The sequence below is a fragment of the Pezoporus wallicus genome, unplaced genomic scaffold (assembly GCF_028554395.1).
Source record: "Pezoporus wallicus isolate ANWC-B61680 ecotype Strahan unplaced genomic scaffold, APGP_CSIRO_Pwel_v1 contig_8166, whole genome shotgun sequence".
Lineage (NCBI taxonomy): Eukaryota > Metazoa > Chordata > Aves > Psittaciformes > Psittacidae > Pezoporus > Pezoporus wallicus.
The window spans coordinates 2,729,469-2,742,535 of NW_026638114.1; the positions used below are offsets into that span (position 1 = coordinate 2,729,469).

At 48.1% G+C, this 13,067-nt stretch overlaps 2 protein-coding genes across 5 annotated transcripts; one reads left to right on the forward strand and one right to left on the reverse strand.

Moving 5' to 3' along the window:
• Positions 1–2,471: 2,471 nt before the first annotated feature.
• SQSTM1 (sequestosome 1) lies at positions 2,472–8,868 on the forward strand. Of its 4 annotated transcripts, none has more exons than XM_057409530.1 (8): positions 2,472–2,495; positions 4,708–4,803; positions 5,636–5,865; positions 5,980–6,136; positions 6,603–6,692; positions 7,181–7,425; positions 7,672–7,876; positions 8,559–8,868. In XM_057409530.1, the coding sequence occupies exons 2-8, from the start codon at positions 4,755–4,757 to the stop codon at positions 8,714–8,716; spliced, it is 1,134 nt and encodes a 377-aa protein (XP_057265513.1). In that variant the 5' UTR covers positions 2,472–2,495; positions 4,708–4,754; the 3' UTR covers positions 8,717–8,868. The 4 variants fall into 4 exon arrangements, with proteins under 4 accessions (XP_057265513.1, XP_057265514.1, XP_057265511.1 ...); XM_057409531.1 differs by lacking the exon at positions 2,472–2,495 and adding an exon at positions 4,278–4,524; XM_057409528.1 differs by lacking the exon at positions 2,472–2,495 and adding an exon at positions 4,286–4,524 and having other exon boundaries at positions 6,606–6,692.
• A 444-nt stretch (positions 8,869–9,312) lies between these two features.
• MRNIP (MRN complex interacting protein) lies at positions 9,313–13,045 on the reverse strand. The gene is made up of 7 exons (XM_057409534.1): positions 12,967–13,045; positions 12,836–12,895; positions 12,577–12,674; positions 11,343–11,412; positions 10,915–11,051; positions 10,568–10,652; positions 9,313–10,046 (listed from the first exon to the last, which is right to left on the reverse strand). The coding sequence occupies exons 1-7, from the start codon at positions 13,024–13,026 to the stop codon at positions 9,441–9,443; spliced, it is 1,116 nt and encodes a 371-aa protein (XP_057265517.1). The 5' UTR covers positions 13,027–13,045; the 3' UTR covers positions 9,313–9,440.
• Positions 13,046–13,067: the final 22 nt, after the last annotated feature.

Sequence of the window (13,067 nt, forward strand, 5' to 3'; positions counted from 1 at the left end):
TTTTCACCAGCAGAGCAAAGAAAACAAGCCCCAGAAGCTCTGTCCCACCCAGCCCGCATGCTTTCTCGCCTTAAACCTGTGTTAAACACAGAGGGTTCACAGGAATTAATGGCAACTTCTCCCCCTCCCCAGAGGCTGCAGACAAGCAAGAGCTGCTGGTGGGAAAGGCGCATGAAATCCTACCACTGTGACAGAGTTTAGGGAGATAACATGACACGTTTTAGAGCATTAGATGTTAGCTGGTTTATTTTCAGAGGTGCAAAACGCTCCTGCCACCCGGGGTATGTGGTGTGTCTGCAGCGGAAGAGAACAGAATAGCATTAATAATTTCTCCAAGACAATTAATTAGGCTCTTTCCCAAGGATAAAGCTTAATCTCATTTCTGCTGTTACATTTTGTCTTCATAAAAGTCTGAAGAAATGAATGAGCTTTATAGCACCCTCGCATGACAGAAACCTTGGGCTCTCTTGTGAAAAACGAGGGACTAAGCAAAACTGCCAGCGCTTGTGATCTTTCTCTCAGACCTGCAAAGTTCCCTTTTATTCTTGAAATCCCTCCCTTTATCCCAGTTTTGGCTTTTATTCTGTTTTTAACAAGCAAACTTTGAGTCTCGGTCAAAGTCTAAAATATGAACTGCAGAGACTCAAAACCCCAGCAGCAAATAAACAGAGAGAAGACGGTTGTTTTAAGGCGATCTCATGATCTTTGAACAGTTGATGTTGGCAATACTGAGCATGCTGCAGAAATAAGGGGCCTTCCATGGAGAGCACTCCGAAAGCAGCCCAGAGGTCCTGAGGCCATTACAGAAATTAGAAAGAGAAAACATTTGTTAGGCCTAGATAGGGAATGTAATCCAGGTTTGTAGCTGATTTTATCTAGCTCGCTAAAGAGCTTGGCTCTGGAGTTTGAGCAGTTCGGGCTCAGTCCTCCCTAGGCAAACAGCACTTGCTGTTTGTCTCATAAACCAAAGTAACTTCATTTTCTGTATGTCTTATAGGCTGCTGTGAAGTGTTCTAAATTCTCCTTAGCCACCAGAGATGAAGATCACAACAGGGTGTTTACCTTGGCTGTGTTGACATGCTGATGCTTTAATTCAGGGCAAAAGCCACACATCAGGTTCTCAGTGCAACATTCACCCCAAGCAATTTGTGTAGGCTGCAAGGCATTCCTGCACGCTTTTGGGAACATGAAAACCTTCAGTATTTTCACGCCGCCCGCAGTGTGCTTGTGCTTTGTGCCTGCTTTCCAAGTGTTTTCCCTGTCTGCTCCTCTGTCTCAGTGAAAGCACCGTCCCAGAGTTTCCTGCCCTTAAAAGTTACATGTCGCACCAATGAGAAGTGGTGCTGAGCCTGGGTAAACACCTGACGTGGCAGAGCTAACCTTCAGAAAGACTCAACCTCAAAAATGAGACAGCAAAAATAAACCCTCCCAGCTTTCCCTTCTGCCTGCGCAGCTGAGGAAGGACAGTTTCTGCTTCAGAGGCACCGAGTTGTTTTCACTGGGCTGGAGGAGGAGGAAAACCATCATGGGATCAAGCTGAGTCACTGCCATCTGACTGATGTGTCCAGAGCATCCTGCACCTCTCCAGAAGCATCTGGAAGGAGCGTGTGGTCTGCAGTACCCAGTCCAGTCCAGTGAGCACCCACCCGCTGGGGCTCTGCGCTGTCCCTCCATCACCACTCATCACTGCCAGAGCTGTGGGAACACACAGGACAAACCTTCCCCTCCTCACCAAGAGTGCCAGGGCAGTGATTTGGGCCTCAGGCTGGGGCAATGATTTAGGGAAGAATTCCCTCTGGAACATCACCAGCCTCTACGGTGATTTGCAATCGAGGAATAGACCCCCCAGCCTTCATCCTGTCAGGGCTTTACTGTGAACATGAAAGTTTGGCCATAAGGAGCATTCTGGTGATCGTGCCTGCAGAGCAAGAACCTCACCAAACGTTTATAAACACTTCCCAGCAGAAAGTGGGTGTAGAGAGAAAGCAGAGCACTGCAGGGACACTCATTGCTCCTTTTTTGAGCCTTTCCTCTATACATTTGAAATTTAAAACTCAAACAGCTTTTTTTCCCCACCCCTTTTGCTGTTCCTTTGCCACATCCACCTGCGAAGCTGGGTGCTCAGCATCAAGGGCTGAGAAAACACTTTTTGAGCAGGGGTTGCTGTGATGCTATGGGATTCCTAAAGAACCATAAGAAAACATCCACACAGCCAGAGCTTCACGCTGAGAATGCCAAAACCCGGATCCTCCAGCAAACAGAGGGAAAAACATCTCAACATCTGTGGGAATACAGCCCAGCTGCTCACACAGCCTCCACGGGGGGCTGAGAAACTGCCCAGAGGCACATCTCAGGGCTGGGGGCAATAGGAAACGCAGGGAGAGGGAGGTCCAAGGTCTGGACCAGAGAAGAGCTTGCTGGGAGGAAATCCCCGACCTCGAGGAGGAAGAGAAGGAGATGACTCACCGAGTCAGCCGTGTCCCGTGACGGGTGAGGTAAGCTCACAGCAGCCTGGTGAAAGCCTTGTTTTCCTTATGTTTTGTTAAAGTGCATGGTGTCACCGCCGGAGAGCTGAGCGTGACTCAGCATTCTCACCAGGAGGAGGGAAATTCCCTCTGGCTTTTGGCCGCTTCCATGTTTGCCAACTGGATTAAGGTTCACGTGGAGGAAAGCTTAGATTTCTGATTTCAATTTCGTGCATCACCTGATAAATGCATTGATTAATGTGGAGACACAAGTGGCTTGAAAAGACCCAGCAATTTGAGGACAACCCACTGTGCCTCAAACACCCAGGCGTGATGGAGAGGGGAATAGGCAATCAGTCCTGTCTAAGGTGGCAGCAACCTTTCCTAAGGAAAGGATGTGCTGGGGCTGGGTCCCAAAATACAAATCTCTTTCTCTACAAACAAGACCAAAAGCGGCCATCAGGGTCCTCAGAAACAGTGTGAGATGGACACACTGGAGGTGTTGCTTGGCAAGGCAGAGTCAGCATTGGCAGTGTCCTGTGCTGCATGTCCTACAACTGCTAACCTTTCTTCTCATTTTATAGAGAAAAGCAATAATCCAATGATGTCAAGTCAGTAGCTTTCACCAACGCTTTCAGAAATAAGAATACACACAGCAAACAGGGAAGGTGAATGTGATACACGTGCCCAAACCTTTCAATATCTCGTGCTGTAAAAGCTGGTGAATCGTTCCCTGTGCCACATCATCATGCTTAAATCTGAATCTGTTCATGTTTAAACTTAAACACATGGCTTCACAGTTGAATATTGCCATGCAATACCTGGAAATTGAAGTTCCTAGAAAATACTAGTAAAGGTTTTAAGTTTAAAAGGGCAATCTTTTTATTGTAAATAGTGTTTTCCAGAGAAGTGATGCAATGTCAAAATTGCCACACAATGACAAAAATGTAGCTATATGGAAGGCCAAGTGTTTTAACATATATACTTTAGGTCAAGAAAAAAACTTACCTTCCCATTGTGGCAATTAAAACTTATCCTTTGCTTGATTGCAGAAGATGGTAAATCATTACAGTTTCTCCTGAGCTTTTATTATCTTAAACCAAGAAATATGTCACCAATAGTCAGAGTGGTCAGGCCCTTGGGTGAGAGGGAATTAATACCAACGAGGCACCTAATAATCATCGATCCATCTTTATTTAATTACCCTTGGATGGCACAGATGGTGTGTTCTGCCAGCTGGACTCCCATGGCCAGATTAAGAGGCCTGTCAACTGTATCTGATCTGCACGAGAGCACTGCTGCCAACCAGCTTGGAAAGCCCCCAGAACATCCTCCTTAATGTCAGTTGTGTTTATATCAGTATCTTTATTTTTAGCCCCCCTTCTGAAACACCAAGTTCAGGGAAGAGCATTAGCCTAAGAGTTAGTTATTCCTGCCACGCAGAGCATGTGAAGCACTCCGATGGGTGCTGTCACCCAGCAAGAGTGGGGCAGGCACAGGGATCCCACCTCCATCACCTGGCCGGGTTGGCATTATGAAGGTGATGAACAGGACCAATGTGGCCAAGTGCTGTGTTAGCACTTGCTCCAGCTAACGCAGGCGATGGGGACCAGCGGACCCCGAGGTGCGCTGCACGTCTGCAGTCATGTTTGCCCACCAGTGGGTCTTGGAGGCCACTGTGAGTACCCAGTGACCGCCGCACTCGATCCCCAATGCCCGGTCACCGGTGATGCTCCACCGAACAGCACAGCCCCGCTCCCCTAGACCCCTATGGACCACCCCGGCCGCAGCTCCGCGGCGCGAACGGGGCCTCCCGAGGCTACCGCCCCGTCGCTCACCCGTTCCCGGCCTCTCGACGGCAATTCCTGCTGCGCCACAGCCATGGCGGCGCTGACGGTGAAAGCCTACCTGCTGGGCAAGGAGGAGGCGGCCCGCGAGATCCGCCGCTTCGCACTACCGCTGCCCGTCCGCTACCAGGCCATCCATGACCGCATCGCCGAGCTCTTCCAGGGGCTGCTGCGGGCCGGGCCGCCGCCCGCCTTCCGCATGCACTATAAGGGTGAGCGGGGACCGGGGGTGGCTTCTCTGCGGGAACGGCGGTGGGTCAGGCCCCGAGAGAGGTGCCCCGGCGGTGGGGAAGCCTCAGGGCACCGGGCTCCCCGCTGTCACCCCCGGGGTACCCAGCACGGGCTGCCGCTGTGACACTTGACCGGGCTCCTAATGCTGCGTTTTGCTCTTTTAGATGAAGACGGGGACCTGATCGCGTTTTCTACCGACGAGGAGCTGGAGATGGCGATGCCTTACATGCAGGATGGCGTCTTCCGTGTTTACATCAAAGGTAACGTCGCTCAGCCCCGAAGGGCGGCGGCAGGACTCGATGTCGTGCTGGGCACATTGCTGGCAGGGTGCCGAAAATGGGAGAGACCAGCACCAACCCTTCCCTTTGTCCTCAAGGGCCTGGTGGAACCGGCGGTGTTTTGGGGGGAGGTTAAATAAAGGGCAGGGTAATACACCAGAATATGAATTCTTCCTGCTGAGGTGGGGCAAGCAGATCACAAGTTTCCTCCTAGCCCTGTCATCTTGGCTGGCCCAGTGTGAGCCACTGTTGCATACTAGCTCCCTGGAAACATGAGCCTAGTCCTGGTATCTTTAATATTCACAACAATGCATAAGGAAGCCTTAATTCCAGTGTATTGAGTGCTTGGACACTCCCTTCTGTTATTGTGGATATCTGCAAAGCTTTATCTGCAGTCCCTTTAATGAGCCACACAAGCCAGTGGCTGTTGTCCCTGTTCTGCCTCCTGGCATCTCTTCCTGGGTCCCTCTCTCAAAAACATTTTGTTCTTGTAGTGCTTAGGAAGGTAGGATGAGAAGCCAAACTCGATAGTACAGCATTAATCCATAACACATCTCTTGGCATGTTTATTCTAGATAAGGCATGCTCCACTTAGAGGAGCAGGTATCTTTGTGGATCCCCTTTGCACTTGGTTGAAGTTCTTTTACATGCTCCCCCCCCCAAGCTTGTCTTTGGCAGCCAGTGTAAAAATAAACTGACCTAGTAAGTCAATACTGCACCAACAAGAGCTGCTTGTGCTTCCTTCTCCTCTGCCTGATTTCCAACCTTTAAATAGTAACCTGTTCTTGATGCAAAGTTTCCTTTCCCTTAATAGAGAAAAAGGAGTGCAGGCGGGAGCATCGCTCGCAGTGCAGCCAGGAGCCCCCCCGTGACATGGTGCACCCCAACGTGATCTGCGATGGCTGCGAGGGGCCGGTTGTGGGTGCCAGGTTCAAGTGCGCTGTCTGCCCAGACTATGACCTGTGCAGCACCTGCGAGGGTAAAGGCATCCACAAGGAGCACAACATGGTGATGTTCCAAAGTCCACTGCTGAATCCATTTGAGGTGGGTAAAATCTGTGGAGGGGAACTCCTGAACTACCTCAGATTTAAGTCTTGAGTTTCGATTACTCAGAATGGGGCTGTGTGAACAGAGTCACATGAACTCTACTCCTTGCAGTGGCTTCCCCGAGGACGCTGGCTCCGTAAAATGCGGCATGGTGTGCCCCCCTTCCCATGGATGCACTGCTGGGGGTATCCTGGCCCTGCTGCTCCATGCCAGAACTCTGAACAAGCCCAGGCCAGCACTGCAGCCTCTAGTCCACCCACTGGGGAAGGTAAGAGGAGATGCCCTGGTAAGCAGGGTGGTGGTGGAACCAGACTAGCTGAGGTTCTGCAGCACAGGGTAGAATGTGGGTGGAAAAATAGACATAGGAGCTAACCTAATTTGCTTGAAATAATTAGCACCTTTCAGAATGGGATTATTTTTAAGGCATGCTTGGATCCCTGCAGTCAATGAGGATGCTGATAGAGGAGAGTATCTGGAACCAAACCAAGCCAAACTGTTAGGTCAAGCATGTCACTACTCCAGATCTGCCTTTCAGCATGGCTAATGAGCCTTAACAATGCTAATGCCACTGGCTTTCTGTCCCAGAGGTAGCTTAGAGTTGGATTTTTGTCTCTATGCTGCTGTTGTCAGTGTATGTGAGTGACAGGAGGCGAGCACCAAGATCTCATGGGGATAACTGTAGGTGCTGTTTCCCTCTGAGCATCTGTGTGTGCTAACAGAAGTTGTTTTTCTAGAAGCTTCTACTAACAGCCAGCCTCAGGACCCCAATGTCACCTTCTTAAAGAATGTTGGGGAGAGTGTGGCAGCTTTTCTGAGCCCCCTGGGTAAGTGGCTTACAGTTTGTTATCCCAATCCCTGAGACTGGCTTAAAGGTCCTTTTAACAGCAGCAGGCAGCTGTTGGGACTGATACCAGAACTACCTCATCCTACTAAGCCTCAGAGGCTTAATTTACTCCTGGTACTAATAATGCCTAGGCTTAGAACAGCCACTCAGTACCTTTTCAGAGCCCCCCTTTGGGAGGAAATAAAAGATTTCACTAACATGTCACCACTGTAACACTAGTGTTAAGTCAGTGGTGACTCAGGAGTTTGCCTGCCTCAAGTAGACATGGATGACTCCTGCCTTGACTCTCTATATGGCTTATCTAAAGGATAAAGGATGACTGTTTGGTGCTTAGCTACATGTAAGATGGCAAACTGTATGATTACAGAAATCTCACAGTGTTTAGATGAGGACTGATCCATGCTCATTTAAGACTGTGCTTTGGAAAAAATTGCTGTAAGACTTCCTCCATTTCAAATGCACTTCTAGGTATTGAAGTTGATATTGATGTGGAACATGGAGGACAGAGAAGCAAAGTGACTCCTGCTGCTCCCAATCAAGAGAAGAGCAATGCTGAGGCAAGCAGTGGTACTTCTAACCAGAATGTTCAGACCAAACCAGACTGGAATAACACAGAGCCTGCTGCAGAAGTAAATACTGTTGCAGAGCAGATACAAGACATGGTGATAGATCCTGTGCCCACACAAACGGAGGATGGCAGCTTCCAGTCCCAGGTACAAGAACTGTGACACTAATTTAGTAACTTACTTGCTGAGGCTTTACTAAAAAGGAAGATCATTATTTAGCATGCATTGTGGGATTGAATATTAAGATACCAGCAGATTAAGTGATACACAGCACCTTTGCTTTACAAGTTTACAGCAAAGGTGTTGGGATTTCTTGTGGAAAGGCAGATAGCAGGAGCATGCAGCCTACCTGGAAAGCACTGCAGCATCTGGACTTTTTTCTTTCCATTTCAGGAACAGAGTGAGTCCAGCAGTTCATCAGGGGGTGATGAAGACTGGACCCATTTATCTTCCAAAGAAGTAGATCCTTCCACAGGTGAACTTCAGTCCCTGCAAATGCCAGAGACTGGTCCCAGCTCCCTGGATGTATCTCGGGATCCTCCCCAGCCAGGACCTACAGGACTGCGAGAAGCTGCACTCTACCCACATCTCCCACCAGGTATGAGAACGTGTACAGGTTTCACGGAGAGAGTAATTTTCACTCAGGAACTGCCAACTTCTCTGAATAAGCATACCTGCTCTTAGAGATGCTAGAAACTAAGGTCACATACAGTACAGCTAAACTTGTCTGTATCTGCAGGCATGGCAGCTCTTGTATCCTGTTAGAGACAGAGTCACCTGGTTCTCCTCTTGAATATGGGCAGCTGAGTCTTAGTAAGACTTCTGCCCCTAGACTAATATGCCATTTGAGAAAAATAAAAGAAGGTGTTACCCTAAATCATGTCCTTGCAGTGTACTCTTCAAGAGAGCCTTTTGATGCAGAATAAGAACTAGTACCTTGTGTGCCTTTAAGACAGCATTATTTTGGTTGGAGCCAGTGACAGTATACAAGGCCACTTAAACTAGATCAACAGTGCACAGCCCTGCAGCAAGGCCAGCTGAGTCTGGCTCAGCTGTTTTCTTACAGCTGAGTGTGATACATGTGATGGGGGGTATGGTGATATATCTCCTATCTCAAGTATCTCCCTCCCACTAGACAAAGGGGAGCATGTCTCCTAGCTTTTAATCAGCTATGCTAGATTTACCAGGGTTAGTGCCAACCTACCTAATATGAGTATTACCTTGGCTACTTTGCCAATTACATGAAGTGCTTCAACTTTAAGTTACTCTTCTCTTAACAGAAGCAGACCCTCGCCTTATTGAGTCTCTGTCCCAGATGCTCTCCATGGGATTCTCTGATGAGGGTGGATGGCTCACTCGACTCCTGCAGACAAAGAACTGCGACATTGGGGCAGCACTAGATGCTATCCAGTATTCCAAGCAGCCACCTCACTTGTAGTAATCTGTGTAACACAAAGCACTTTCCTTCTAACTGAAAGCAGACAACACAGTACAACTCATTCAGTGGTTCATCTTTCTTCCTGCTAAGAGTTTGTCTCATGTTTCTAAGTGCTTGTAGAATGGAGGAAAAATAAATACTACTTCCTGTGATCAGTGTCTGTGAGTGTTTAACTACCCAAGTTAAAAGTGGAGGGACCAGGCTAAGAGTGTGTTGCTTTCAGCAGGCAGCTCCCTATGGAAGGGAAGGAGCCTGGGGCTGTGGTACCTCTGGGTACCCTTAGGGCTGCACTGATGAAGAGAATCAAATGCTTTGCTGGTTCTGAAGCCTGCTCTGGAAGAAAGGGTTGCTAAGGGAGACCTCAACAAAGAGGTGATACAGGAGAAAAAAGCTGTAGTTCATAATGAGGAATGAATCACAGAATTTAATTGTACTGGCCTGGAACCCTTAGAGCCTGGGCACTTTCTCCTCCCAAGCTGACCTACTTCCCTTCTAATTTCTGACTGATGAGGTTGATGGACAACACTCCATAACCTTAGTTCTTGTCCCCTGCAACAGTTGCTTCCACCCTCATGCCTTTCCCCCAGACACAGCCGTGCAGCAAGTAAACAGCTTTAATAATGCAGTCCTTCAATGCTTACAGTAAATCTTGCCTCAGTACTTGGCATACCAACTACATTACGGAGATAAACAAGAAAGCAGTGCCAAACATGCCTGAACTTAATCAGAGATCATCATCAAACTCATCACCTGTGCAGAAGAGGTGTTCACAAGAAATGATGCTAGGCTTTGGCCCATTGCTACAGTTAACAAAGGTGTTTGCTCTCCTTGTGCTTTCTGAACAGCACTTTCCTGCAGTGGTGTCTATGACACCAGATCCTGCCCTTATCAATTGGCTTTGAGGTTCTTTGAATAACACATCCTCCCCAGCTGAGCAACAGATGCTGGGCACCATGGTGCCAGGCAGTTTCGAGCCAATCTGCTCAGTGCTAGCAACACACTTTTTAAATTCAAAACCTGTACCTTGAGATAGAGTTCTTTGGGCCTGTTCTGAGCATCTACTGACCGTATCAGCATCTGCAGCAGTCGTGCTGTGTAGCCCCAACCTTCCACTGCCCTCCTGTGGTGATAAGGTGATCCTGGCAGCATTTTCACTGTAGCTATTAGAACGTGAGAGAAATTTTTCCCACTTGGAGGGTTTGGTACAAGCACTTGGGGTTGGTGTATTCTTCTCAGGCACTATGGGCTCACAGACAGCAGGAGCCATGCTGTGTCCACAAACAGCATCTCCATCATCTTGATCAGGCACTGCTACTGAACATTTCTTGTGCTGTAAGAAGAAAGAGAGCTGTGTTACAAATCCAGAATGCACAACCAAGCTGCACAGAAGCAGGCAAAGAAAGAGCACTCGGGTCCTTCAAATGCACCCGAATCCTCACCAGCCCTCTGAGGCAGAGCTGGGGCTGGTGCACTGGGTGGGCCTATGAACTCTGGGCTTTGGAGACCCAGGTCAACTTTCTGGTGCTCCAGGTCATCACAGTAAATTTAATCGCTGCATTACTACATAGGTGCCACTGCTCAACAAGGCAAAGCACCACAGAATGAAGCTGTGCTGAGGCAGGAATCTGGCTCAACCACTCAGCCTACACAAGGTGGCATTATTTTTACCTGACTAAAAACTCTCAAGAGAGAAACCCCTGACTTTTTCTTTTCTCTTCCTCAATCATTCAAATAGAAGAGCAGAGGAAGACTCATAAAAATTCAAAATTATGATGACATAAAAGAAGTCAGGAGAAAGCTTTACTTTACTGGCAGGAAGCATCTTTTACAACTAAAATAACCATTTTTAACCTTTTTGGCTTGGTAGGCAAGCTGGGAAACTTCATTTTCTTCAGCGTACTCCTGAGCATCACTGGAGAGGAAGCTCTTCTGGTTCCTGGCCAAGAAAACCATTCACAAAGAGACAGATTAGCTCCACTGTGATTTTATTTCACAAGTCACCAGAAATGTTCACAAAATGCATGGCTCTAGCAATAAGAGAAGTTTTATCCCCATATACCAAATCCCTGCTCAGCTCTGGTTGTACACTACAACCTGTACTTTATTGAGCTGTCAGAGCTGAGCTACTTCCCACATGTCCAAACCAAATGTCACCGCTCAGGGGCAGGAATTACCAAAATTTAAAGGTCTTTCTGTACCTTTGTTCTTCCACAGTGTTCTTCCTTCGGGAACAGAACTGTTGCCTTTCTGTACCTCTCTCCTCCTCCCCATCTTCCTGATCTTCATTGTTCTTGTCCAAATATTTACTCCAGCGACTGACTTCTGCCCTTCCCTCCTATAAGATTGGAAAATGACTGAGAACAGAAATATACAGAGTTCTCATTTTTAGCATTGTTATGTATGTGCTGAATGCCTCAAATCACAAGTCAGTTAGAACATGTTCCTGTGTCATGTTCCTACGTTCAGTGCCCCAGTGGAACAGAGAGTTTCTGTACACATCTTGTTCTCTCTCTGATTACATACACTATCTCAGCTGTCTGAACCTTATAAAGGGATCACCAATTTCACTGTGATTCACCTGGGTCAGTATGGGTTGGTATTTACTTCAGCTTTGAAGGTATCTTACCTGCTGGACTGAGCTGTCTTCATGTTGGGCTGCTGTATTTTTGCTGTCATTCACAGAGTCTTCTACGCACCTAAAAGAGAGATTTAGAGTTTCTAGAACACATTTCTCTCTGATGGTTTATAATTCTCAAATCACCTACTCACAGCACAAGGGATTAGATAGGAAGCATGTCAGAAAAATAAATGATCTATAGAAAAGCTATGTCAAATTAAGGATTTGCAAGCTATATTGCCCAAATATGTGAAAACACTAGTTAGAGAATGGCTTTCTATAGAAACTTTGTAGTTTCTATACAAACACAGTAACAAGTTTGCTCTAAAGCTGCTAATCATGAAATGATAAATTCTGACTGTTCTTAACTAGGGATGTTATGACACGATGTCCCAGTGTGTCTTTGGGGCACAGGTTAAACCCCACTAATGATATCCCAAGCTACCATGGAAAAAAGGGAAGTTATTTGACAATGTTTTGAGACTAGGAATAACCCTTTTTGATAAAGGGAACAAACAAGGAGTTTTCCTCCCAAAGCTCAACCCTGAAGCACAGCATTTACGCAACTCAGTTATCTAACAAGCTTTGACTGCTTTCTGGAAATAACCTTGAGTGAAAAGGAAGCTGGAGCAGGTCAAGACCGGTTCAAGATCAGGTGATTTGTAAACAGATTTGGGAACGAAATAAACAGGAAAGTGCTACCCAGATTTTCCAGCCCAGCAGGAATTAACACCCAAATGTCCGCACTAAACAAGTCTTTTTTTTATCAATAGCAGCAGGAATTACACAACAGATTCAGTGTGAAACCCCTGGTGCCAGCAGCAGCACCCAGAGGGGAGGACGTTTTCGTCAGAGGATGCACCTCTGCACTGAGGCCAGTCTGTGAGATGGGCATTTCCACAGTCAGCTCATCAAACAGTAAATAAGGCAATTAGAAAAACCCTTCCAAAACCGAACTTTACTGCATGCATTTTCACGGGTAAAGGTGTGAGCAACGCACATTATTGATCAAATAAACGTACCTGGAAAAAAATCCTTGTCACAAGAAATGTGGCAGGGCACTAAACCAAACAAATCGCTTATTCCTATGAGGTCATGACAGAACTAGCATGTGCCATAACTTTACAACAGGTAAAACCCTCCCATGAGCCCCAATTAGGTAACGGGCACCCCAGGTGTTAAGAGGTACTCCTCAGCCGTAGCACATGTAAACAGACGAGCAGGTAAAGATTAAACACTGTACCGGGATGTCCACCCGATTGCTTCCTCTGCCTCACCCTGCAGCAGGTTTAGCTTCTGGACATGGCGCCTACAGTCCAGGGCAGACCCTTGGCCGTAAAGCTGTGAACAAGGAGCACAACGCTGAGGGAAACACACGACGTGCGGCTCCACCGCAGGTGATTTAATCAGCTGAGGTGTTAATTGCAGCCAGAACATCCCGCAGGCGTCCCCTCCGCCTCGCTGGGTGCTGCCCCCACATAGGCCTCCCCCCGGCCCCTCACCTTCTGCACCGCCTGCCGCTGGCCACACACGCCGCAGCTCCACTTCCCGCTCCGCTTGGCCTAGGAAGGAGCGGAGGGGTCAGTCCCGGCCCGCTCCCCGCTGCTCCCGGCCCGGCCCGGCCCGCACTCACCTGCTGCACCTGGAACAGGCGGCAGCGGCAGCACCGCAGCGCCCAGTACCGCGGCGCCATCCCGCCATCGCCATGGCAACGCGCGCCTTCCGGACACGTGA

Excerpts from the sequence above, each read along its gene's own strand:
- SQSTM1 (XM_057409531.1), top strand. The coding sequence starts at position 4,347 with ATGGCGGCGCTGACGGTGAAAGCCTACCTGCTGGGCAAGGAGGAGGCG. Across the intron at positions 4,525-4,707 it reads CTTCCGCATGCACTATAAGG|ATGAAGACGGGGACCTGATC; the intron begins GTGAGCGGGGAC and ends TTGCTCTTTTAG. Across the intron at positions 6,137-6,602 it reads TAGTCCACCCACTGGGGAAG|AAGCTTCTACTAACAGCCAG; the intron begins GTAAGAGGAGAT and ends TTGTTTTTCTAG.
- MRNIP (XM_057409534.1), bottom strand. The coding sequence starts at position 13,026 with ATGGCGCCGCGGTACTGGGCGCTGCGGTGCTGCCGCTGCCGCCTGTTC. Across the intron at positions 12,896-12,966 it reads GCCTGTTCCAGGTGCAGCAG|GCCAAGCGGAGCGGGAAGTG; the intron begins GTGAGTGCGGGC and ends GCTCCTTCCTAG. Across the intron at positions 10,047-10,567 it reads TTGCCTACCAAGCCAAAAAG|CACAAGAAATGTTCAGTAGC; the intron begins GTTAAAAATGGT and ends TTCTTCTTACAG.